Raw genomic sequence first — 24,613 nt, forward strand, 5'->3', positions numbered from 1 at the left:
GCCTTGTACATTATTTCATTGAATGCTCATAATTACTAACCATATTCACTAGTGTATGAAAAGCATTATAGAACATCCTGGTTAAGTGTATGGTTTTTGGAGCAAGACTGCCATATTTCCAACCCTACTGCTGTGTACACATGGCAAATTACTCAACTTCTCCAAGCCTCAGTTTTTAAAGCCATAAAGTGGCAACAAGAATACCTTTACTGGAGGAATATGAGAAATAAATTATATTTCAGCAGTGATTTGTAAATGCAAACTGTTAAGTAAACATAGGATTTTCATTCCATAGATTGTAAGTTCTACTTGTATCTATGACAGTGACATAGTTGGTAAGATGTATACCTGATTTGTCCCTGAATGACAGAGTAAGAGACAAATCTCTCTACCCTTGAGAAGTGCTGTTGGCGACAAAACCTGCTTTGGCTTGTTCACGTGCTGGATATGATGGTTAATTTTATAGGTCAACCTGACTGGGCCACAGGGTACCTAGATACTATTCTGGGAGTTTCTGTGAGGGTGCTTTTAAACAAGATTCACATTTAAATAAATAGACTGCCCTCTCTGATGGGGTAGGTCTTGTCTAATCACTTGAAGGCGTGAATAGAACCAAAAGACTGCCTCTTTCCTGAATAAGAGAGAATTCCTCCTGCCAGAGTGACTGTGACATGGGACATTGGACTTTTTCTGTCTTCAGACCCAAATGGAAACATCGGCGCTTCCTCAGTCTCAAGCCTTCAGACTGAAACCACACCATTAGCTTTTTTGGTTCTCAGGCCTTCAGACTCAAACTGCACCATCAACTCTTCTGCAACCCCAGCTTGCTGACTCACCCTGCAGATCCTGGGATGTGCCTATTTTCAAGGTCATGTGAGCCAATTCCTTATCATAAATCAGTTTTTACACACACACACACACACACACACACACACACACACACACACACATTTGGTTCTGTTTCTCTGCGGAACCCTGATAAATACACAAGGCAAGGACTTGTTCCAAGCTTTGCCCCAGGCACTAGACTGATGTGGAGGTAGTTGTAGCACTGCTGACATGGCCCTGGGAATGAAACTTGAAGCAGATCTGCTAAGTAGGTGACCAGGGGGAAAGTAGCCCAAAGGCAGCCTGCATTGTGTCCCTGCACCACCTCCAACCCTAGGGGTCCATTGATTTGGTAGTGGTGGCAGCAGTCAGGCATTCAAGACTTGCTAAGAGAAACAGAGCAGAAGGACTGTAATGTAAATTGGGAACAATGGACATCCTAGGACAACTTCCTTTCTGCTGGCTCTCATCTTCTATCCTCAACCTCTCAGTCCATCTTCCACAGTGGGGGTGAACATACTTGTGATCATATAACTTGTTGCTCAAAACCACTTCAGCTGCACACATTGCTTATGGAATAAAGGTCTATGATCCTGGCAAACAACTTCATCCCCCACTACACATTAGTTTACCATTCCCTGACCACACCCCTTGTGTGCTTCTGCCTCAGTATCTTTGCTATGTAACGGCAAAACCTACTCTACCTGTCAAAGTCCTACCCTTCTCCCAAGGTCCACCTCAGATATCACATTTACTATGAAGCCTTTGCTGTTGCCAAGGATCTGCCACTTTTATAACAGTGGCCGAGAAGACCAGTGCCCACTCTATCTGTGCTCTTCCTCTCTTTCTGGGCATACAGCTGGACACCACTGCTTGGGCCTCTTTATCCCTAGACTAGTTCTTGCAAATGGAATGTGAGCTGCTATGACAAATGTCATTCCCAGTCTCAGTGGTTATGAGAGGGTGCACCTTCCTCACTCTCTCTTCCTTTCCCCGACTATATCACCTGAAAGCCAGGTGACGAGGTGCCCAGCCACCAGGGCAAGGAGTCTAGGTCCTGTAGTGACTGCATGGAACACAGCTGCCAAACCTCATTGTGCAGTGATAGGACCAGGAAATACACTTTCACTGTCTATATCTATCCAGTGACACTTTAGGTTTATCTATTAATTCATATTAGGTAAAGTAATTCTTGGATCGCATATATCAAATGCCACTTCTGCAATGAACTATGTATGTATGTATTGTCCTATCAAGCTATTATCTATTTATCTACATCTATTTCTTTTACTAGACTGTAGATAACTTTCCCTTCATGTTCCTCTTTCTCATTTTCCATGTCTTCTACAGCCTCTTCTCTGGCTAGTTTTATTATAATCATTAAATTTAATTTTTATTACACTCATGTGAATGATTTATGGTTCTTTTTGTGTTTGTGTGTTTTTATGTGTGTGTGTGTTTTTTTTTTAAAGTGGTGATCAGTGCAGAGGTAAGTATCTTGTTTGTTGAGGTAAGTATCTTATTTGTTGACTCTATCCTTGTTACTTTTTTTTTTTTGAGATAGAATCTCGCTCTGTCTCCCAGGCTGGAGTGCAGTGGCACCATCTTGGCTCACTGCAAGCTCCGCCTCCCGGGTTCACGCCATTCTCCTGCCTCAGTCTCCTGAGTAGCTGGGACTACAGGCGCCTGCTACCATGCTCAGCTAATTTTTCGTATTTTAAGTAGAGAAGGGGTTTCACCATGTTAGCCAGGATGGTCTTGATCGCCTGACCTCGTTATCTGCCAGCCTTGGCCTCCCAAAGTGCTGGGATTACAGGCGTGAGCCACCGCGGCCTGCCCCTTGTTACATTTTCTTAAACAACATATTCGGATGCTGTAAGGAATTTTTATTTTCCTCTGAGCCCAAATACCTTTCTTAAGCCCTTGTTTCAGTGTAAAAGTCTGGAATTCTTATCTCCTGTAATAATATTTCGGGATTTCATTGAGTGTACGAGGTACAGTCTTCTTGATGGTCATTTCATGTATATCTATGCCTGTAAATGTTGACACGGCACTCCCTGTAGTCATTACTTCATTGATGGCCAAATGGCTCTTCTTTTTAATTATCATCTTCTGTTGTTATCTGTGTTGTGGGATCTATCCCACCAAGACCATATCAGAAAAGAATTTGTAAAAGAGATTGTAACTTTAGACAAAAGGTCAGCAGGCTACGGCCCTGGTCCAAAACCACCTTGCCACCTGCCTTTGCAAATAAAGTTTTACTGAACAGCCATGCCTATTTGTTTATGTATTGTCTATGAGTGCTTCTGCTCTACAATGGCAGAATTGAGTGGTGACAGAGACCTACAGTCCAAAACCTGAAATATTTACATTCTTGCACTTTAAAGACAAAGTTTTTTGACTCCTGCTTCTGACTATTCTTAAGGACAATAATACTATTGCATTCACCTTTCCACTCCTGATAGTATATTCTGCACAATGGAGGTATCCAATAAACATTAGCCAAATTGAAATGTATAACTGAATCTTGGATAGTCATTCCAGACATAGTGCTTTACATGCTACAGAGGGGTAGATACTTGCTGGTCCCCAGGAGGATACACATTAGAAATAATTCTACTATGATGTGTCTCAGAGGACCCCAGGGAATATGGATCCAGTGAGACAGGTCATAGAACCACAACATTTGATTTGAGATGGAGATAAAAGGCCTAACTCAGTGGGTGATGCTAAGCAGACTTGGGGGCAGTGGGTGCCTAAGACAGGATGCACTTGAACTGAAAGAGGAAAAGCAGGAGAAGAGCTATATGGGGGAGACAAGTGCAGTGAAATGAGAGGTAATGCTAACCAGAGGCAAACTGCATGAGGCGATCCCTCGGCCTAGGGTAAGATCTGCCAGCAAGATTCCTCAGAAAATACAGGGTTGGTGTATTTCATTACCATTCAAATGCTTAATAGGATTTTATAGTAAACCCTTGGGACACAACCTCCATCCCTATTACCATCTTGAAGCACCACACTTATTTCACTACAGGCATTGCTAGCAGTTCTTCAGTATAAATGTGAATTTTCTGGTGCTATGATTTCTACAAACATTAGTTCTAAAAATGCCTTTTTCTGTGTAACATCTTGGCAGGAATAAAAAATAAAATAAAATAACCAAGAACTGTGGGTGGTATGTATTATTACTACAAAAATAAATGGAACACAGAATATCAACATTGGATTTTTAAATATACAAAGGAAAGAAAAAAAAAGTCAATGTTTTGGCTGTAACAGCTCCTCTCCTCACTAGACATTACACTTTGTCAAGTTAATCTTGCTTTTCTAAAGAAGATCCTTGAAAAAATTGGTAATGGCAGTCAACACTCAGGTTTTATAAGCCTTAGTGGCCTGTTACCATCTGACATGGATCTGAAACTCAGGAACTCCCAATAGTCCCCTAAATATAAAATGTCATTAATATTAAAAAGAGGTGATGGCCATGATACTCTTTTATAGCATCATGTTTATAAATTCTGCTATAATTTTTTGGTCTCTAAATCAATAGGCTTACATAAAAAGTAAGAAAATTTCATCTACTGGTCTCTAACAATGAAAATGTAATGAGTCTGCGTTTTGATAGGCCTATATCTTATAATCTAGTATTGTTGCACAGATCTACAAAGAAAATATAAGAATAGATTTTCTCTACTTTTGAAAAAATAATGTTTAATGGAGTCACTTCTTAAAATAAATACATTTGTTATGCTAAGTTGAAAAATTGAGGTGGGGAAGAAAGAGAAACAGGAAACTTGCAGATAGTTAATTTATATATTTTTTTCACTGATGTAAAAATTGTTCTAACTAAATCTATGTCCTGGGAAGAAAAGAACAGACAAAATCTCCCAGTGGTTGTCTGGGGCCACTTGGGCCCAAAGGACTCTATTTGTACCGAAGATATACAAAGTCTGAACGTTCTATTGAAGTTCCAGATGAAATTATTACTGTACTGTATTTTCAGCAAGTGCATGGAATGGATTTTCTTATTTCTTTATTTTTTTTCTGGATGTATCCTTACACATTAACTACTTCTATGGTTTTATTAGTTTAGCCTTTGCTATTCTTTGCAGAGATATTTCATTTACTTAAGTATCTCAATGTCTTCTGAAAATACATCGTGTGTCACTTAATGAGGATATATTCTGAGAAAAGCACTGTTAGGCAATTTTGTCCTTGCATCAACATCATAGTGTACTTACTTAGACCTAGAAGGATTAGCCTACTTACTCTTGTAAGCTCTATAGTATAGCTATTGCTCCTGGGCTACAATCCTGAACAGCATTTATTGAATATTGTAGGCAATTACAACACAACGGTATTTGTGTATCTAAACAGAAAAGCTACAGTGAAAATACAGTATAAAAGATAAAAAATGGTATACCTGCATAGGACACTAACCATGAATGGAGTTTGCAGGACTGGAAGTTGCTCTGGGTGAGTCAGTGAGTGAGGATGTACTAGTAAATTTGAAGGCCTAGAACACTACTGTACGCTACTGTAGACATTATAGACACAATGCACTTAGGTTACACTACATTTCTAAAAAATATTTTCTTTCTTCAATAATCTCCATAACTTTGTTACTTTATAATTTTGAATTTAACTTTTTGAATATTGTGTAACAACAGCTTAAAACACAAACACATTGAACAGCTGTAGAAACATATTTTTTCTTTATATCTTTATCCTACAAGCTTTTTCTATTATACTTTTTTTAACCTTTTAAACTTTTTTGGTAAAAACTGAGACACAAACACACATTAGCCTAGGCCTAGATAGGGTCAGGATTATCAATATCACTGTCTTCCACCTTCACATCTTATCCCACTGGAAGGTCTTCAGGGGCAGTAACAGGCACAGAGCTGTCATTTCCTATGATAACAACGCCTTCTTCTGGATACCTCCTAAAGGAACTGCCTGTGGCTGTTTACAGTTACTTTTTTATAAAAAATAAGTAGAAGTGTACTCTAAAATGATGATAAAAAGTATACTATAGCATTAGGAATTTTTCAGCTCCATTATAATCTTACGGGACCACCATGATATATGTGGTCTGTTGTAGACCAAAATGTCATTATGTGGCACATAACTGTATTTTACAGATACTAAAAATGAAACAAAAGGTACTTACTGTTCATTTAGATGTCATTGGTGTAACTAGGAATTAAACTCTAGACTTAGATAGATACTGGGCCACATGTTGCTAGAGAATTAAATGCCAATCAAGTTTTATATAAAGTCTAGATATTTTAATACAGATGTCCACATTCATGATCATAAGGTAGAAAGAAGGCTGTTTTATTTTGCAGACAACTTGCCATTCCTTTCTCAGGCTCTTTTGCTATTGCAATTTAAGATTTCAGAAGGCAATCTTGTTCTGTCAAGAAAACTTTTAATTTCTTTTTTCTTTTATTATTATTTTTTTTTGCGACGTAGTCTCCTTGCTCTGTTGCCCAGGCTGGAGTGCAATGGCACGATCTTGGCTCACTGCTAGCTCCGCCTCCCGGGTTCACACCATTCTCCTGCCTCAGCCTCCTGGGTAGCTGGGACTACAGGTGCCCGCCACTATAATTTTTTTTTAGATGAGAAAAGACAAAATATTGAGTATTTTTTTAATCTGTATGCTAAGTAAAGTCAGCTGCTTCTTTTTTTTTTTTTTTCCCCCTGAGCAGCTGGGATTACAGGCATGTGCCATCACAACTGGCTAATTTTATACATATATATACACATACACACACCTTTTTTTTTTTTTTTTTTTAAGTAGAGACAGAGTTTTGCCACGTTGGCCTTGAACTCCCGACCTTAGGTGATCTGCCCGCCTCGGCCTCCGAAAGTGCTGGGATTACAGGCGTGAGCCACCATGCCTGGTCTAAAGTCAGCTTCTAATGGGCATTCTCAGTAGGTGAAAGGACTCCAATAGTTTCAAGAGACCAATAACCAATGTAAGTCAGACACATGCTGTGGTTTGGAAGACAAACTGAAGACAGGGAGACAAGGATTGAATCCAGACTCTGCATGCATCAAATATGCATTCTTGAGTAAATTATTCACTCTCTCTGACTTTCTAGATCTTTATTTGTAAAATGAAGATAATATTACCACTTCGAGTCTGCAAGCAAACTGCTCAACACAGTATCTAACAGACAGCAAACACTTAATAAATGGTAGCAGCTGTTGCTACTACTCTTGCTAAAATGCAGGAATTCCAAGAAATAAACAACATCCCATTCTAATGAGACAATTTAATTCTAGAGCCACCTCAGATTTATAAGTATGTTATGATGGAGTAATTTCACAGCTTGGAACTTGTTTCCACATAGTTAAATTATGATAACATCTTAAGTGTTCAAAATATAGGAATTGATTACATAATATATGGTACTTACCATCAAAAGACACTATGCAACTACTGAATATGATATTGTAGAAGAAGATTCAATGACTAAGAGGCATATAATGTGCTAATTTTAAAAAACAATTTCCTAAACATTACATACATTTCATTATTTCATTTTTTGTATAAATATTTTCATTAAAGAGTCCTGAAAGATACGCATAAAATGTTACTGATTAGGATCTTTGATAGATAGAAGTACGAGTAAAATTAAACTTTCTTTTTATTTGTTTTCTCTAAATTTTCTGCAATGAATATGTATTGCTTTTGTAATAAAAAATTCATGTTGTTAAAGAAAAGAGATACAGGGAGATGAAACAATTTTCTTGGTGACCTGAAGTATATTTTTTAAAAAACCAAGAGGAAACCCCAGATTTTTTACATCTGGAGTTGGCTAGAAATGTGATCCACATCAGATAATAAGAGAAGACAGTATAGCAAGACAATAATAAGAACATTCCAACCATCACAAGATGGTTTCAGGTTAGGATATTTACCCATTTACCATGCTCATATTAGAATCGAGTATATTCTGTGAATCACGCTATGACCATTTTATGGATTATAAATCCATACATTTTAAAATGTTGGTAGTTATTTACACTTGGTAACTTCCAATATTAGAAGAGCTTAAAAAATAACAGTTTGCCATCTTTGATTCTCCAGTGATCATTTGTTTTATATATAACCCTCCATGTTTGGGGCAGCAAGCACAGAAAGTGTCACTTAAACTAGAGACATTGCCAGGAATCTGATTCACAAGTTCTGAGTCAGCTCTCGCCCCCAATCTCTCAGTGTTTGTGACTCTGATTAACAAAGTCTGCACTTAGTCTAATTAATTCCCCTTTACTCTTTTTTTTTTTTTTTTAAAAGATAAAAAGGCATTTTTGTGTTTTCTCACTCCATTTGCAGTGGATAAAAATGGATAGACTCTTACCTTTCTGTTTGTCTTGTGGACTGTAAGTGCCAAGTGGATGCAGGGTACTATTATCATTTCGCCTAGAGGTGGTTACAGCATTTTGACAGTTCTCAAAGCATGGCTTGGAAAATGCCCCGCACTCTGCAGGATCCTAAGAGATAAAAGTAAAAATTATATTTGCATTTTTAATATGTTCAAACTTGGTCAGTTGAAGCAAAGTGAAAGAATGATCGCTGTATGAATAGTCTTTCAAGAGTCTATTACACTTAAGTCCTCAACTCTGGAAACTCAAAATGGCCCTATCCGTGAAAATATCTTTGAGTATAAAATAAAAAGTACTGACAATGTAGTGCTAAGGATTAGGAGTGCTGATAGCCAACACAAAAGAGGATTAACTTTATTATTCTCTTTTACCACTTACAACTGGCTTCTTTCAAATTTTCTTCCATCTGGGAGTACAGCTTGTGGCAGTGTCAACACAAGAATACAGTTCATGCCAAGGGTGTTTCTCTGCCAACCAGCTGGTTCCTCTCTCTCTCTGCGCCTAAGTGCATATGCTCTAGGACAAGTCAGAACTCAAGCAGGTTCACCTCTGAAATGCCACCAGTGTGTCTCCATGCAGATACTAGGTCTTTGGCCAGGAGCTAAATCAAACTGCTGTGACAACGCCAGACAGCAGTTCTCCTGAGGGTTTTCCCCCCTATATTTCCCCTTCCTATTATGATTTTTACAGTCTGTAAACACATTCACAGTTTTCGGAAAACTGCTGTGTCTAGAATAACACCCCATGATCCATCTTCCACAGGTGCAGAAGAGGGAGTTATTGGAGGAAGTTGATTATAGAGAACTCTTCCCAAAGCTCTTCTGAGAATAGCATTTGCCTAAAACAATGCACTGGATTTATATTTTCCTCTTTGGTTATAAAAATTCAGTGTCTAGCTAGTCAAACAAATACCTAAAACATTCCATTTTTGCATTCTTAATAATTAAAATGTTTTCAGCCGCTGAAGGTCCTTTAGCTTTTTGTCAAGGCTTGTAACACTTTTCTCACACCCAGTGTATTACCCTTTCTTCTGAACTGCTAGTCAAACTGAGCCTGGTATAGGAGGCAAGCTAGTCCTAAATTAAAGCTGTAGCTGTAGCAGGAAAGAGAGCTAGGGCTTGCTTTGCACAGCCTTGTGCTTTGATTTAACAGTAACAACAAGAACAAAAAATTTTTTTCTGCTTCCCCAGCTCTTTGATAAATGACACAATCAATATCCCAACAACTGATCAGTAACCAGCCTAATTAAAGTATTCAGCCTGTAAAATAGAGCCGTCGCAGAGCCCTCCATTAGTGTCCCAGCCAATAAAAAATATAATGGATTTTTAAACATATTCTGCTTTTGCCACGATGAGCTGGCAGCAGGGAAGGAAATGTTTTGGGGAAAGGAAAAACAAAATCAGGTCATAACCCATTTTTTAATACCAAGTCTCTAGGCTCAAATAGAATTACAATTGAACCTCAAGCTCATCCTTTGAAAAATATGTTTCTGTTTAAAATGATTCTGATTCAATCAGCGGCTCATTATGTATTCTTCACAAGGTCCTCATCAAAACTGTTTACATATCTTGTACATCTGGGTAATGTGGGAAAAACCCCAACAACTATATATTTTGACTTTTCTTAAGTAGCTTCTTCAGATTTTGAAATATCAATATAATGTTCAAGCAACCATTTTGGTATTCCTGGCAAATCTAACTAATTGATTTGCCTGAATGTATCAACAGTGCTGAAACCTTTTTTTAGGTTATGGATGCTTTTTATTGTACTGGAGGGCAAGTGCTGTTCCACCAGAGAATACAGCAAAAACACGAGCACACAAAATATGTTCTGACACAGTGAAACACAGATTTGAAGATCAAATAGTTGCAATTTTTTTTTCAATTTAATAAAGATAAACTGTATATTAGTCTTCTGTCTTTATAAGAAATAATGCTCTTTAATCTTCATGGGTACTGCAGAAACGCTCAGTAGCTGAGAGTCAAGTGCCTGCTCATTCCCTGTGGAAAGCATGTAAATATTAGGGAAACTAAAAACGGATCTTGTTTAAATGTCCTCATAGAAATTGCTTTTTGACCCAGTTCTTATTCTTGATCAATTCCCTGGTGATCTATACTAACATGACACTTTCGATGGCAGGCAACAAATGAGAGTTTCATACTTTTTTCTGATGGAATAATGCCAATCCACCCCAGAGTGTGAGAATTAAAATGAAAATACCTGCAGTAAAGGGGAATGCAAATAGTACAGTGCGCCAACTCAATGGGTCAAAATATATAATGCCTATCTGCTGCCACCTACTAACTCTTTTAGAACCACAGTTATTTCTTTTTTAACTTTTGCTATCTGCACAGGTATGTTATGCTATAGCAGTTTCTTCCAGACTCTTCTATTAGTTGAAGTATCTTTGTTTAAAAAGTCTTAAGGGAGATCTGATACGCAGATGCACAGAAGGGATGACTCAGTCATTCGCAGTTCATCCTTTCAACTCTCTCCAATAAATGGGTTCCGTGGAGTCCTGGGGCTCTAGAGTAAGAACCATCCTAAACCAGATGGGGCCAATTCTCTCAGGGCAGGAAGTAGCAGATAAGGGTGTTATAAATAGGTACATAAGTAAAGCCCATTAAATATTTATGGAACACTGTCACTTAAGCAGACACAAATGTTGAAAATAAGTTTATTATATTTAGTCTCCAGTAATTGGCTGATTTAAATGTATTTAACATCTATAAGCTTATATAAAGGAGAGTATAAAAGGTACAGCTACTCCTTTCCAGTAGCTGATAACAGAACAAAGTAAGATAGAGCTTGTAACTTTAGCACTCAAGTTTACTCTCTGAGATGAAGTAGGTCTCAGATGTGACATTTTCATTCACTCAATATTTATTAAGCATCTACTACATGTGGGAAGCAAGGACACATTAAGGGATAAAACAGACAACAATATCTGTCATCTATGAATACCGAGCACTCAATTATGTATGTACTTACACAGCCAGGAAATGGCAAATCTAGGATTGTAACCCAAGCAATTCGAAACTCCAGAGCTGAAGCTTTTAACTACAATGAGCCCACTACCATTAACTCCTGATTAACTTGATAAAGCTTTCGTTTTTTCAATTTTTAAGCTGAACTCTTTATTAACACTAGTATTTTATATTAGTTTTTTTAATAGTTTTTTTTTTTTAAATTTTGTATATTATTGTATTACACAAACACAATTTGGCCTTAGAGAATATCCTGATATGAGAAAATGTGTGATTTGCTGATGGTTTTCTTAACTTTTAGTACTATTAACTTTTTCTTCTTTCCTTTTTCTAAAATTATTTTATGAGCATTTAATAATTATTCTTCATATAAGAGAAAATAATGCTTTAGGTATTTTTATGTTTATATGTATAATGTTAGGAATATTATTATTAAAGCTATCATACACTTAGACTCCATGTGTAAGTGAAAATATTCTTGATATTTAAAAAAACTTATAAAAAATAATAAAAGATTTCAAAAAACAAGACTCCCATTTATTTAATCACATGAGCAAGCAGCTTGTTTAATAAATCAAATGTTAAATTAGTTAAGTCTCAGGTCTGTATTATTTATATGCAGATTATGGAAGAGAATACAGAGAGCTGATTGCATTATAATGATCTCCACATTAAACATTGTACACATGTGATTAGACACATTCTAAAGTATGGACACTGCTAGCATATCAACCAAAAAAGTATATAAAGATGTTTATGAACAAGTTCAGAGTTCTTGGAATTTCTGGGGGAAAAAACTAGAAATCATAGACCTGTTACATCTGATAAATGACTTACTTTATATGCACATTTTTACACCTTTCTATTATACCTAAAATATACAACCACCTACTCCCCACATAAATCCATCAAAGCTCTTCTGGGGCATATTTTCTCTATACGAATCTAGCTGCCATACTAGGAATGGAAGTCTGCATATTCTGGTGGCAATTTGGGCAACTTGCTGAGGAGAATCAAGATTTGCATCACCTCCATTGGTCTCTCTGGCCTCCTCAAAATCACCAACTGGATCATCCCTCGGATGTTTCCCTCCATGGACATTGACCGCCTAAGTGTTTCCATAGCTTCGTGGTTGGATTTTCCCAAAAGAGATTCTCCATTAACTGCAATCAGCTGGTCATTCATTCGCAGACGACCATCCTAAGGCAGAAGAAAGAAAAACAGAATTCAACAGAGAAAAGTATGGTGATGACATGTTGCGTTTTGGGGAGAAGTTCAAGTTTAAAAACGAAAAAAAAAAAAAAAAAAACCCAGCTGTTAGTAGTGATTTATTTTCCATGGCAGAAAAAGGCTCTGGAGCTTATCAAATAGTCAAAAATACCAGCGATAATGAATTGTGTGAAAGTATTTTTTAGAAATCTTAGAGTCCTGAGCTGCAATAATTTAGGCATTTGTATAATGCCTCTTACCTAAATCTTTGGCAAACATGCTCATCTGACCTGATTCTGCCATTTGCTCTGGCAGAGACCGTGTTGTTGACTCAAGGGAAGGGGGTTTGGAAACCAAAGGAGGTAGTCACAACGAAAGGAGAATTTGCCTTTTCAGGCACAGACAGGCATCATGCATAAATGCTGTGTGCTTGACAGTAGTAATGTGTCTCCTGATATCATTGCCAGCTCTATTGAACAGTACTAAAAAGAACAACCACGTAATTTTATCTAACATAACCACAAAGTTGCTCATCTGCCAAAGAACACAGAGGTGTGTAGAAAAGGACCAATTTGCCCTGATAGCTTCTGGTGGAAAAGTTTAACAAAAAGAATTGTCAAGGTTTTCTTGAAGAGGCTCTGATGAATGAATACTTTCAACCAGCATCTTCAGGAAGAAATACCACTTACTACAAAGTAAAGAACCTCGGCATATGAATAGGCAGCCCAGACTGTGGTCTCATTCACTTTTGAGTGAATGAGGCACTGACCATCTCCAGCCAGAAGTCCCTCCTAAGCAGAGGTCTAGATTAGTGGCTGACACACTGGGATGCCTGCTCTGCCTAGAAAAGAACTTGAAGGGATCACAGTGCATTTCCCCAAAGGCAGCCCGGGAGCAAAGACACATGAAATGCTGACAGTCAGACTCGGGGGACGTGCTCTCTACCCATTCTACACTCAGGTAGAAAGTTCTTGCTATGAGGCACAGCTGTGATTAGGAATGTTATGCTGCTGCTGCTAATAAAGTTAACAGAAATAACCGTAGGTGTGTATAACAGTTTACCCTCACAGAGAATTCGTCCATAAATTACCCTAGTGATTCTCACAGAACCTAAGAATTTAAGATTTTCAGAAACATTTTACAGAAAAGGAAGCTGAGGCACAAAACGTAACTTGTTCCAGGCCACGAAAGCGAGTCAAAGGTTTCCATGAATCTTGACTCTTTAGTTCTTCCATGACAATTCCCTTTGTTTCTTATCTCTAGACTACAACTGTGCAACACTAAATTAGGGAAAGGAAAATACTACAGAGTTCTTGTGGTGAGAAGTATCTGGGATTTGTGGTCAAATTAACAGAATGAAATGTAAAAGAAAAAATCTTCCTAAGAAAGGAGATAGCCAGACACACACACTGAACAATAGAAACCAACCAGACAGCTTTGGGAGGGAAACCGTGCGGACAGGCCGTTAAATTTGGACTAATGCAGTAGCAGATGGCCGGAGGAAGTTCCTCCGCTGACAGTGGAGAAAAGGGAGGGCGGGGTGAGAGCTGCTGTTCCCCAGAGCCAATGCCCTCGTGAAGACACACCGCACATGCCGCCTGCTGGAGAGGGTGTTAGCCACGTGGGATTGCAGGGGCCGCCCACAGGAGGGCACACCCACTTGGGGAAGAAATGGAGATGGCAGGGTAATGGGATCAATAGACAAGGGCATCAAGTCAGAGATGTAAACCGTTTAAGTGGACTGCCTCCTCAGAGCTTAATGTCCCCTGCCTTCCTCTTGTTTTCCCATTTCACTTAACCTTTACCCTAGTTTGAAGCGAGTCTGGAAATGAGATTTACAGGAAAGGCCAAACAAGAAAGAAATCTCTTCACTTCTATTATCCAATTTTGAGTGAGGCACAAAAAAGCATAAGGCTACATGAAATGGGATATGACAGGCCAGGTGCGGTGGCTCACACCTGTAATCCCAGCACTCTGGGAGGCCGAGGTGGGCGGATCCCCTGAGGTCAGGAGTTTGAGATCAGCCTGACCAACATGGAGAAACCCTGTCTCTACTTAAAATACAGAATTAGCCGGGCGTGGTGGTACATGCCTATAATCCCAGCTACTCGGGACGCTGAGGCAGGAGAATCGCTTGAACCGGGGAGGCCGAGGTTGTGGTGAGCCAAGATTAGGCCACTGCACTCCAACCTGGGCAACAAAAGCGAAACTCTGTCTCAAAAAAAAGGCGGAGGGGGGGGGATACGACAAAAACACCCTGAATGGTTTCGGTATGTGAAGTGAAATACAACTGGAGAAATTATTCTGCTCTATTGTCATATAAGAAAGGAGCACTACTGGACTGAATCTTGTTACTAAAAATCATTTTCGGATGGAGACTGGTGTGTGGTTTTTAAAGAGGAGGAGGAAGCAGAAGAGTTGAATCCAGTTCCTGGTCCTAATCCTGTTAACAGGAAATGAGGTTAACAGGAAATGTTCAGATTTTGCAGTGCTTTGTCTTGGCAGGACACCTCATCTGCTTCGACAGGAAGAAACAAGATAAAGATGGAAGCTTTATGGCCACCTCTAGAAATGGAGGGAAGGAAATATGAGTGAGATCCCACCTGGTAATCTGTTGTGAACCTTTTCTGTGAAGTATGAGGCAAGGTCAGAGTGAAGAGGTAGACAACAGACAAGAAGATAGGAGAACATTTTTTTGGTAAAATACATCAATAGTTATTAAGCACAAATTTTCTTTTCTTTTTTTTTTTTTTTTTCAGTTACATTCTAAATCTCAAGCATGCAGAATGACACTGAAATAGGGCATGTTTCCTATAACCAAGTCCCAAACAAAAAGACAGTTCGGGTCACCTCAGAGCAGCTGACATTTTTTTTTCCAAAGACATTCACAGCCATCACAAGCATCACCAGAGAGTTGTGGGCGCAATAAAAATCCACACACTCTCATTGTCAGGCTTGGCTGGTCTGTTGTTATTGGTGTGTGTTTTTTCTTTATAAGATAAATGATGTGTAATTTCATTAATGGTGATGCCAGTAAGCACCATGTTGTCCTAACATTTAGAATATAATCACAGAATTTAGAGCTGGAAGGGTCCTTAGAGGTCATCTCGTCCAACCTCTTCCATTTACAGATGAATAATGTGATGCCCAGAGAGGACGAGAAACCGTTTATCGAACACCTATTAGGATAAGGCACTTCCACAGATATTAGACTTGTTCAGCTAGTTAAGGTCAGAGTTGGAACAGAATAGCCCAAGTTCTGAATTCCACAGCGTCCCTATTCACCAAACCATTCCATATTCTACATAGATGACGATGACTAGTCCCTAAAGGGGTAATGCTTCAAGAAAAAAAGACTTTCAGAATCAGAGAGGACAATATGCCACCAGATGTCTCCTAGAAGGGAAGACAATATAAAATCCAGACACACAACAGAAGACATGGAGACAGGAAACGGTGCAGGGGCATGGCAGGGCGACCCAGAGGACAGAAAAAAAAGTCTGTCTACCTACTTAGCTCGACATCCATACATGCATGTCTATGTCTAGTCTTGACCTAAAATGAAGTTGATTCAATGAGGAACTCATTATTCAAAAACTCATCAAATCTCCCTCAAAATCGTGTATGTCCCATTTGCTTTGGAATAATTTTGACAAAGAAAATTAGCTTTTTATGGTTTTTAAAATTAATTTTATATTCTAGTAAATATTTAGGCATGAGAATATTAACTTTCAATTGACTTTACATAAATGAATTCAAATATTCAAGGATGTTACTTGGTAATTCTAGGATATTCATTTCATCTGGGTCATGCTTGCAATATTCTCTCTCTGTCTCTCTCTCTCACACACACACTCCTCTCTCTCTCTGTCTCTCTCACCCCTTTTTCTTCCTATATTACTCCCATCAGACTCCTAAGCAAAAAGACTTCAATTATGTTCCCCGCTTCTGGCATCCCCCCATAACCAACTCCATCCTCAAGCTAGAAAGGAGTAAAGGAAATTCCCAAAGGGAAGGAAAACATATTAAAAAGAATCAAGAGAACAGAGTAAAGACAAAATGGAACTTCTTCAGTGCAGTTCAGAATGAAAAAACCTGGTACGAGGTTAGGTCTTCTCCAGGTCCTGGCATGGTTTCAATCTCATCAGCTTTAGCTGGTCCTATCACAGTAGGATGCACCGAGGACCAGGAGACAAGACCTTCGAGTATGACATCTCCCTTTTACTGAACACCTAATGTAGGCTAGTCCTTGTGCACATCTTTTGCATGTATTTGCCCATTCATTTCTTACAGCAACCCTGTGATATAAATGCTACTCTCTGCTATTTAGAGATGTAAAGATGAAGGCCCAGAGAAATTAAGTGACTTGTCAAAGGGTATGGTCATAGCCAGGTCTCCTCATCTCTAAGGTTAATGACATGAATCCTTTATGACACGTTGCTTCTAAATTCAGACTTCTAGAGATTATTAAAGGCACTATATTAATTACAAAGAATCTTTACTCTGTGCATCATGCTAAACCCTTTACATATAGTAGACAATTTACTCCTTACAGAAACCCTGTATATTTGAGATTGCTGCCCCCATTTTATAAAAGAAGACATTGCAGTCAGAGAGTTTAAATGAATTGTTACAAGTCATGTTTCTAAAAGCAGATGTGAACTAGGTCTGGGTCACTCTGCAGCCCATGCTTTCAAACAATCTGCTAGTGATTCTTAGTCTTTACGGGCTCTTAGACTCCTTGGAGAATCTAATAAAAGCTACAGATTCTCATTTTTTAAAAACAAATATTTACGCCAGGGTCTTTCCACAACTGTGCATTTAAGCCAGATCATTCTTTGGAGTGAGGGGTCGTTACGTATGCTGTAGGCTACTCCATGTGTCCTCTAAAGCATAGTTATGATTTCTGGGTGGTCCAATGACCTTGTAGTTCATTCCCTGTGGTATATTCACTGGTGCCTGGGTACTTTCTCTGCCATGATTACTGGCAACGTTGTGTGGCTAATCCACCTGGCTTGGCAAATTTTTTGTTAAACCCTCCCTGCAACTGCCCTGTTACCTCTAAAATTCTAATGAATACAGAGGAAAAGTAAGAAAGCCAAAGCAAAGGAATGAACTAGCCACTGAAGAATATGAGAGAAGCATGAGAAAGTGGGCTGGCTTTCCCAGCAGTAGCTGGCTGGGGCCCAAGGCCAGTCCACATTAGTCCAGGGTGTTGAGAGGATTAATCATGACCAGATGTTGGCTTCTGCCTATACATGCTTCTAATGGGGCCCTTGGTATGGCCTCCTGGGATATTATCAACACCAAGGTCCCAAACCCCAAAGCTTGACTTCAGGTTGCAGAGCAGATGTTTCCCTGGAATAGGGTGGGACCCCAGGCAAGATGGCACCTGATTGAGGGAGAGAATTATCCTCAACAAATCCTCTCAGGGCCTTCCAATTACTCTATGACAACATCTGTCTACTGTATTTTTTGAAAAAACAAATCAAACCCCCCAAAAAACTCAAAACCCTAAACTAAGAAAAGAACCTTGTATTCCAGATTGAAATCATTTACCTTCATTTAAAAACAATTGCAATGGAAGGGCGAGAATGAATCAACATTTTTAAAGTACAGTTGTTAAAACAAAAAAGTTAGTATATGTTTCACATCATTTCAGCTTATATGAAGAGATCCATTCTTCCCAAATAAGACCTCTATTTTCCAGGGACAACAGACTGTAATCTGGTGTACACACTTTGGTGACTTTGCCCATATTCTTTCTTCTGCCCCAAAAGCCTTTTGCATTCCTGCTCATTTCTTCAAAATCTACTTACCCCTCAACCCAAGCAAACCTCAGCAATTGCCTTCCTTTCATAGTTTTCTCCTCAGACAGAATTAAATGCTCCATCATCCCAACACCCACGATACTTCTCACATTTGCCTATGATAGCTCCTATCATATTAGTGTTGTTTATATATTTAATGTACTGTGTACTACCTTTCTAGATTATAGAATGGGTAATTTTAAGTATGCTGTGTCTAGTCCATTATATACTGTTGCCTAACTCACTCTAAATGTTCAAGAAGTGCTTGCTAAATTAAGTCAGTCAGGTGCTTTGGTCCTGGTGTTAAGTTTCATCTACAAATTGTAACTATGAGAGATTCACAAACCTAAGCTGTCTTGAATATGCCACCTTTAGAATTCTAAAAAAAACCTAAGCTGTCTTGAATATGCCACCTTTAGAATTCTAAAAAAAAAAAAAAAAAAAAAAAAAAATGCTTGATTACTTTCTGTATACTGGCCCTATCTCTACTTGCTCAGATATTGTAAAATTTAAATTTATATAATTCTGTTATTGTCTTAAGAATCTCACTCCATTTCTGTGTAGCAAACCAATGAAGTCCCAGCAGAAGATCACCTGTGGGCATATGAAGCTTTTTTTTTTTTTTTTTTTTAATTGAGACAGAGTCTCTCGCTCTTGTTGCCCAGGCTGGAGTGCAGTGGTGTGATCTCTGCTCATTGCAACCTCTGCCTCCCTGGTTCAAGCAATTCTCCTACCTCAGCCTCTTGAGTAGCTGGGATTACAGGAGCACACCACCACGCCTGGCTAGTTTTTGTATTTTTAGTAGAGACGGGGTTTCACCATGTTGGTCAGGATTATTGCAATAAGCCTGACTATATGAATTAACATATGCATAAACCATTCTGAAATAATGCTTTCAAAATATATTATAAATCTTTTCATTTAAAAATCATTCTGGAAAAATATGGGGCATTAACAGATATACTGCAACTTATGGCCTTTACTACAGCCATATTGAATCTTATAATTTCTTCTGCAAGAAAGTTTGAGAAGTACTTACTTCAAACCATCAAAATATTCTCTGGTGTACTATATAGCAATAACATTCTGTACTTGTTTTATACTTTAGTCTTTCCTGTCATTCCTGTTTCCTCTCCATCCTGATTTTCTGCTCTTAATTTACTTTGGTCCAGAAAACCAGATTAAAAAGGAGTTTGTTAAAGCATGTATGTTATATATAAATTAAGAATTATTTGCATGAATGCCTAACCAGGTTAGAATTTTGGAAGCCATTTCAACATACTTATCTTATTGATTTACTTCTTGGTGGTGTTTTTTTATGCACTTACACTTGTTTATACTGAGGTTGCTTAAAACCAATCACTATAAAAATGGGTACAAACCAGAAAGCTAGAACAAAAACATGCATGTATATGTATGCAGAGTTCATACTGTGGTCAGAGTTTTGTTTGAGCATTCTGGTTTGTGTCCATTTTTCTAGTGACTGGTCTTGTGTGTGTGTGTGTGTGTGTGTCCACATATATATGGCCTATAGGTACCCATAATGAAGACGAATATAGCTTTTCAGGGGAAAGTTACTATTTTCAGAGCCAAAGCATCATTAGCATGCTGTATCAACTTTGTAGATTATAATTTCCTTTTTCATTAGGACTATCAACTCTTAAATTTTTTTCAAGCCCACTGAGACAATCACGGAGTCCAAAATACACATCAAAATGTTGTAGCATTCCAAAATTTTATTCAGTATAGTATATATGTAAATTTATTTCTTGTTTGCATTTCCATTCACAAAATAAAAATGCAAAAGTGATAGAGATCTGCAAGGAAAATCAATGATAGAGGCTGGAATTATAGGATTTTTTTTAAAAAAAGAGATGGGGTCTCACTGTGTTGCCCAGGCTAGAGCACAGTGACTATTCACAGGCACAATTACACTGCACTACAGTCTGGAACTCCTGAGCTCAAGTGATCCTCCTGCTTAGTTGAAAATACAGGAGCCCATTACTGTGCCAGCTATTTTGAGATTTTAAAAGTAATGTTATATTACATTTTAATAAAGTAGTTATTACTGCAGAAAATTCATTAATAAGCCTGACTATATGAATATATGCTAACATTTTCACTTTTTTTTAAAAATAGAAAATTAGCTAAAAATGTATTTTTCCTATACTTAAATTAATAACTTCCTTTTTAAAGGTCAAATTCTTATTGGGTATATAGTGATTATGAATTTATGTATATTTCCAGGCAAAGTTCCTGCTTTTAATGTTCTTAAAGTGTATCACATCTTTGTGGTTAGAAATAAAATGTGAGTGGCTTCTTACATTTGAGGATTTTCAATGGCACTTTTAAAATTATCTGGTCCTTTTGCCAGAGAAAAACCTTAGAAGTCACTAACTACCAGTAAGGATCCTCAACGCTCTCCTACCAGCAGAAAACATTATAAATTTCAAGAAAAATGGTCAGTTGAAGAAATATTTAACATTAGTGTTCCTTAAAAAGCTGTCCCTTTTATCTTCCTTTGAATTCATTAATTATAGATCTATCACATGATTTATAGATACCGGCAGAGACGGGGGTGGAAATTAGTCACGCTGGGAGCGCCTACCGGAGTTAAGTAGTTTGGATGCCGTTAAATGTCCCACATGACAATGAGACATGGAGATTCAGGATCAAGTGCCATGTTCCTGGATATTCTAGAACTGTGCTTTTTTTCTCCAAAAATTTAGAGTTTAGTCATTTAAAAATATCAGGATTGTGTGTATTAGTCCAAATTCTTTCTTTTACCCATTACTAAATAGTGCAGACTATGAAATCCTGCATCCTTCAGAAGGAGCATCCCGAATTATCCTCAGCACACAGGAATCAAATTACTTCAATTACGTCTATTTCATATTCTGAGTGCATACATTTACAATTAGCCATGTCAGGCATTTTTCTTTCACTTAATTTCATCATCATCAAGTAGCATTTATTAAGCACAAACCTGGCTAATTAATTTTTTAGAGAATAACTGATAGTCTTAAATATATTCTATTTAACAGCCCGTAAACAATCTACCCGATATATGATATTTTTCCTTTAGCAAAAATTGCCTTTAAATGTGAATTTTTACCTTATTATTTCAAAGTTTCAATAGGACACATACCACTCCCAAAGTCAGCATACTGAAATCAAAAACACCATTCAGAACTGGTACAACAGACTTCGTGGGACTTTTACTCTCACTGCAGTGTGTTATTACAATATCTTACCTAACTTAAAAAAACAAAAAACAAAAAACCCACTCTTCTAGTTATGTATACCTTTTTTTTTTTTTGAGACGGAGTCTCGCTCTGTCGCCCAGGCTGGAGTGCAGTGGCCGGATCTCGGCTCACTGCAAGCTCCGCCTCCCGGGTTCACGCCATTCTCCTGCCTCAGCCGCCCGAGTAGCTGGAACTACAGGCGCCCGCCACCTCGCCCGGCTAATTTTTTGTATTTTTTAGTAGAGACGGGGTTTCACCGTGTTAGCCAGGATGGTCTCGATCTCCTGACCTCGTGATCTGCCCGTCTCGGCCTCCCAAAGTGCTGGAATTACAGGCATGAGCCACCGCGCCCGGCCGTATACATGTTTAAAGTAATTCTTTAGGGTAGCAAAACAAGCAACTTAAGGAAGTATAATCAATAGATGTAAAACTGCATTTTTACTAAAAAATTTCAGTTAATATGGTACATGAAAAGCAAAGAAAAACCCCTGATCTCAAAATGAATTTAAAATGTTCAGCAAATGAACATAAAAATATCTAACATCTTCAGACTGATCACTGACACTTTATCTGTGCTTTCTGGATAAAATAAAAAGCATATTTTGATGTGGATTTAGGGAAAGGGCAAATTTTTCTCAAGGTATTTTTTCTAACTGCAACAAAGACGATACTTCTTTTTACTTAACAGCAACACTACCACCACATTCACTTTAAATTCCAACCACAAAAGCAAAATTTTAGAAAATCATTCTCATGGACGTCACAACTTCATTCTGCTCATAATTCTTTCAGAAGCAGTTGACATATATGCTTGTATTTAGTATATTTTAGTTCTAGAAGCAATTACACTGTATGTCAGGGGCAAACGCCCAGGAAGAAAGACAGAAACTAAATGAAACCACAAACGTGTAATGCATGCTAGTGCTTAAGCATACTGGCATTAATGATCTAAGAAGTAATATTTGCTGTTATGGTCAATGGCCACATAGAACACTAAGAGGCACAGGTACAAGAGACGCTTCAGAGGGGTCCATGAAGAGCTCCGTATGGCACATCAGCCTGTAATCAAAAGTGGTGCAGCCTGATGCATGGAGACAAGAGTTTCTGGGCTTTATTTCTTAATGTACAGACTTGAAGTTAAATATCAAGTTGAGATTAAGCATTTGGATAATTGTGAGCAGGGTAGAATTATTGTTCTGTTGGTTTTTAGAATGAGTCAGGGACTCACTTCCAAGAGGGCGTCCTAGAGTAGCTGGCTGCTCTTGTTTCCAAATAGAGAGTTATATCCTCTATTAGAAATAACTCAAACAAGACATGACATGATAGAAAGCAACAGACTGAGAGTTAAGGAAAACAAAACAAAACAAAACAAAACAAAGCAAAGCCCTCAATTAGAGTCAAGTTATTCAGGGGTTTTACATCTGGCATGAAGTAGCCTATCTTTGTTTATACCAACGGAGGCCCCCAGGAGAATCCAACACACAGAACGCACCGGAAGAATTTGGTCATACCTTTCAAAGTAGTTTAGTTTTCAAAAAATCCACCTACCCTAAAGGGAAAAACACCTTGAGAACTAATTAGTGGTATGAAAGGCCAGGAGGAAAAAACTGTGCTCTGGTTGAAAGATTATTTCGTTGATTCCGGGTAAAAACCTAGGGCCAAATGCTGAGACAAAGATGCTCCCAGTGCTCCTCTCTCCTCTGCCCCAGGGATACTGTAGTCTACTATATTTGTATCCTCTCAACAGGGACAGGAACCAGTCTCAAAACAATTTTCCTAAGACAGAGTCCTGAATCATAGAATGGGTGGCAATTTTCTGAGGAGTAACAGTGGATTACTGGAACAGCAGTAGGAGAATGGAAAAATACTTCTTTTTTTTTCCTGGTTAATCAGATTTCTTGTGAACAAATCTCAGGACTCTATCCTTTATACTGCAAAAGGTAAACAAGACAAATGGATACTAAACATTCACAAGAAGGCTAAGTTCATGATTGATGTCTCTTACTGTTTAAGATCAGCTATAAATATGCTGTCCAGTGGTTTCTAATGGTGTGAGTGTCTGACTCAGCAGACCAGTGTCAGGAAAGAAATTTACATAAATGGAAAGTGAAATCTTTCTGCAAGAAACAGGACTGTTAGAAACTGCTTAGGTAAGGAGATGCTCACTTACACAAACATGGATCTACATATTAAACCTGCTCTCCAATATCTGCTTGAGCTTAAGTTATTGCCCATAAAAAAGCGAAGATGTTTGCTTTTAATTTCCAAAAAGTCATCTCAGTTTCAATTTTACTTGGAATAAATTCTGCAAATAGAGCTGTCATTAGGAATAAGAAGAATAAATTCAAGCTGGTATCCACAAACATGACCAAGAACTCATACTCAAACCTAGCACATATTTAGATGGCTTGCCTAAGGATGACAGCACCATACAACACACCTCCAGGCCAATGGGCCCTGCTCTCTAGGAATGTGAATGGATCATATGGAAGAGTCTTCATTTCAACGCAGCATAACACAGGCTCTGGAGTCAGACTGCCTGGATTCAAATCTTAAAGTAATTCCTGGCTATCTGACCACCAGAAAGGCACTAAAGGCTCTAACCTATAATTTCCACTTTGATAAAATGGCCTGAAAATAATCCAATGTAAATGTGAATAAAGTTAGATAATCTATATAAAACACCTATCCTAGTGTTCAGCATATACTAAGCACAATAAATGTGCATTGCTATTGTTGTTGTTGCTATTACCATTATTTCTCTTTTGCTCCTGGTTATGTATTTCTGAGCCAGTCTTGTTTTTATTATTTTTATTTTTTTAATTATACTTTAAGTTTTAGGGTATATGTGCACAACGTGCAGGTTTGTTACATACATATACATGTGCCATGGTGGTGTGCTGCACCCATTAACTCATCATTTACATTAGGTGTATCTCCTAATGCTATCCCTCCCCTTGCCCCCACCCCACGACAGGCCCCACGACAGGTGTGTGATGTTCCCCACTCTGTGTCCAAGTGTTCTCATTGTTCAACTCCCACCTCTGAGTGAGAACATGCAGTGTTTGGTTTTCTATTCTTGCAATAGTCTGCTCAGAATGATGGTTTCCAGCTACATCCATGTCCCTACAAAAGA

The 24,613-nt window shown here is 38.2% G+C and overlaps 1 protein-coding gene across 4 annotated transcripts in view; it reads right to left on the reverse strand.

Moving 5' to 3' along the window:
• Nucleotides 1–24,613, reverse strand: part of PARD3B (par-3 family cell polarity regulator beta) — a 1,095,780-nt gene that overhangs the window by 444,527 nt on the left and 626,640 nt on the right. For all 4 annotated transcript variants that reach the window (XM_011992473.1, XM_011992474.1, XM_011992475.1 and 1 more), the window contains 2 exons: nucleotides 12,243–12,413; nucleotides 8,202–8,334 (listed from right to left, as the gene is read on the reverse strand). In XM_011992473.1, coding sequence (XP_011847863.1) covers nucleotides 8,202–8,334; nucleotides 12,243–12,413 — 304 coding nt within the window. The remainder of the gene's footprint in view (nucleotides 1–8,201; nucleotides 8,335–12,242; nucleotides 12,414–24,613) is intronic.

The sequence above is a fragment of the Mandrillus leucophaeus genome, unplaced genomic scaffold (genome assembly GCF_000951045.1).
Source record: "Mandrillus leucophaeus isolate KB7577 unplaced genomic scaffold, Mleu.le_1.0 Scaffold411, whole genome shotgun sequence".
Classification (NCBI taxonomy): Eukaryota; Metazoa; Chordata; class Mammalia; order Primates; family Cercopithecidae; genus Mandrillus; species Mandrillus leucophaeus.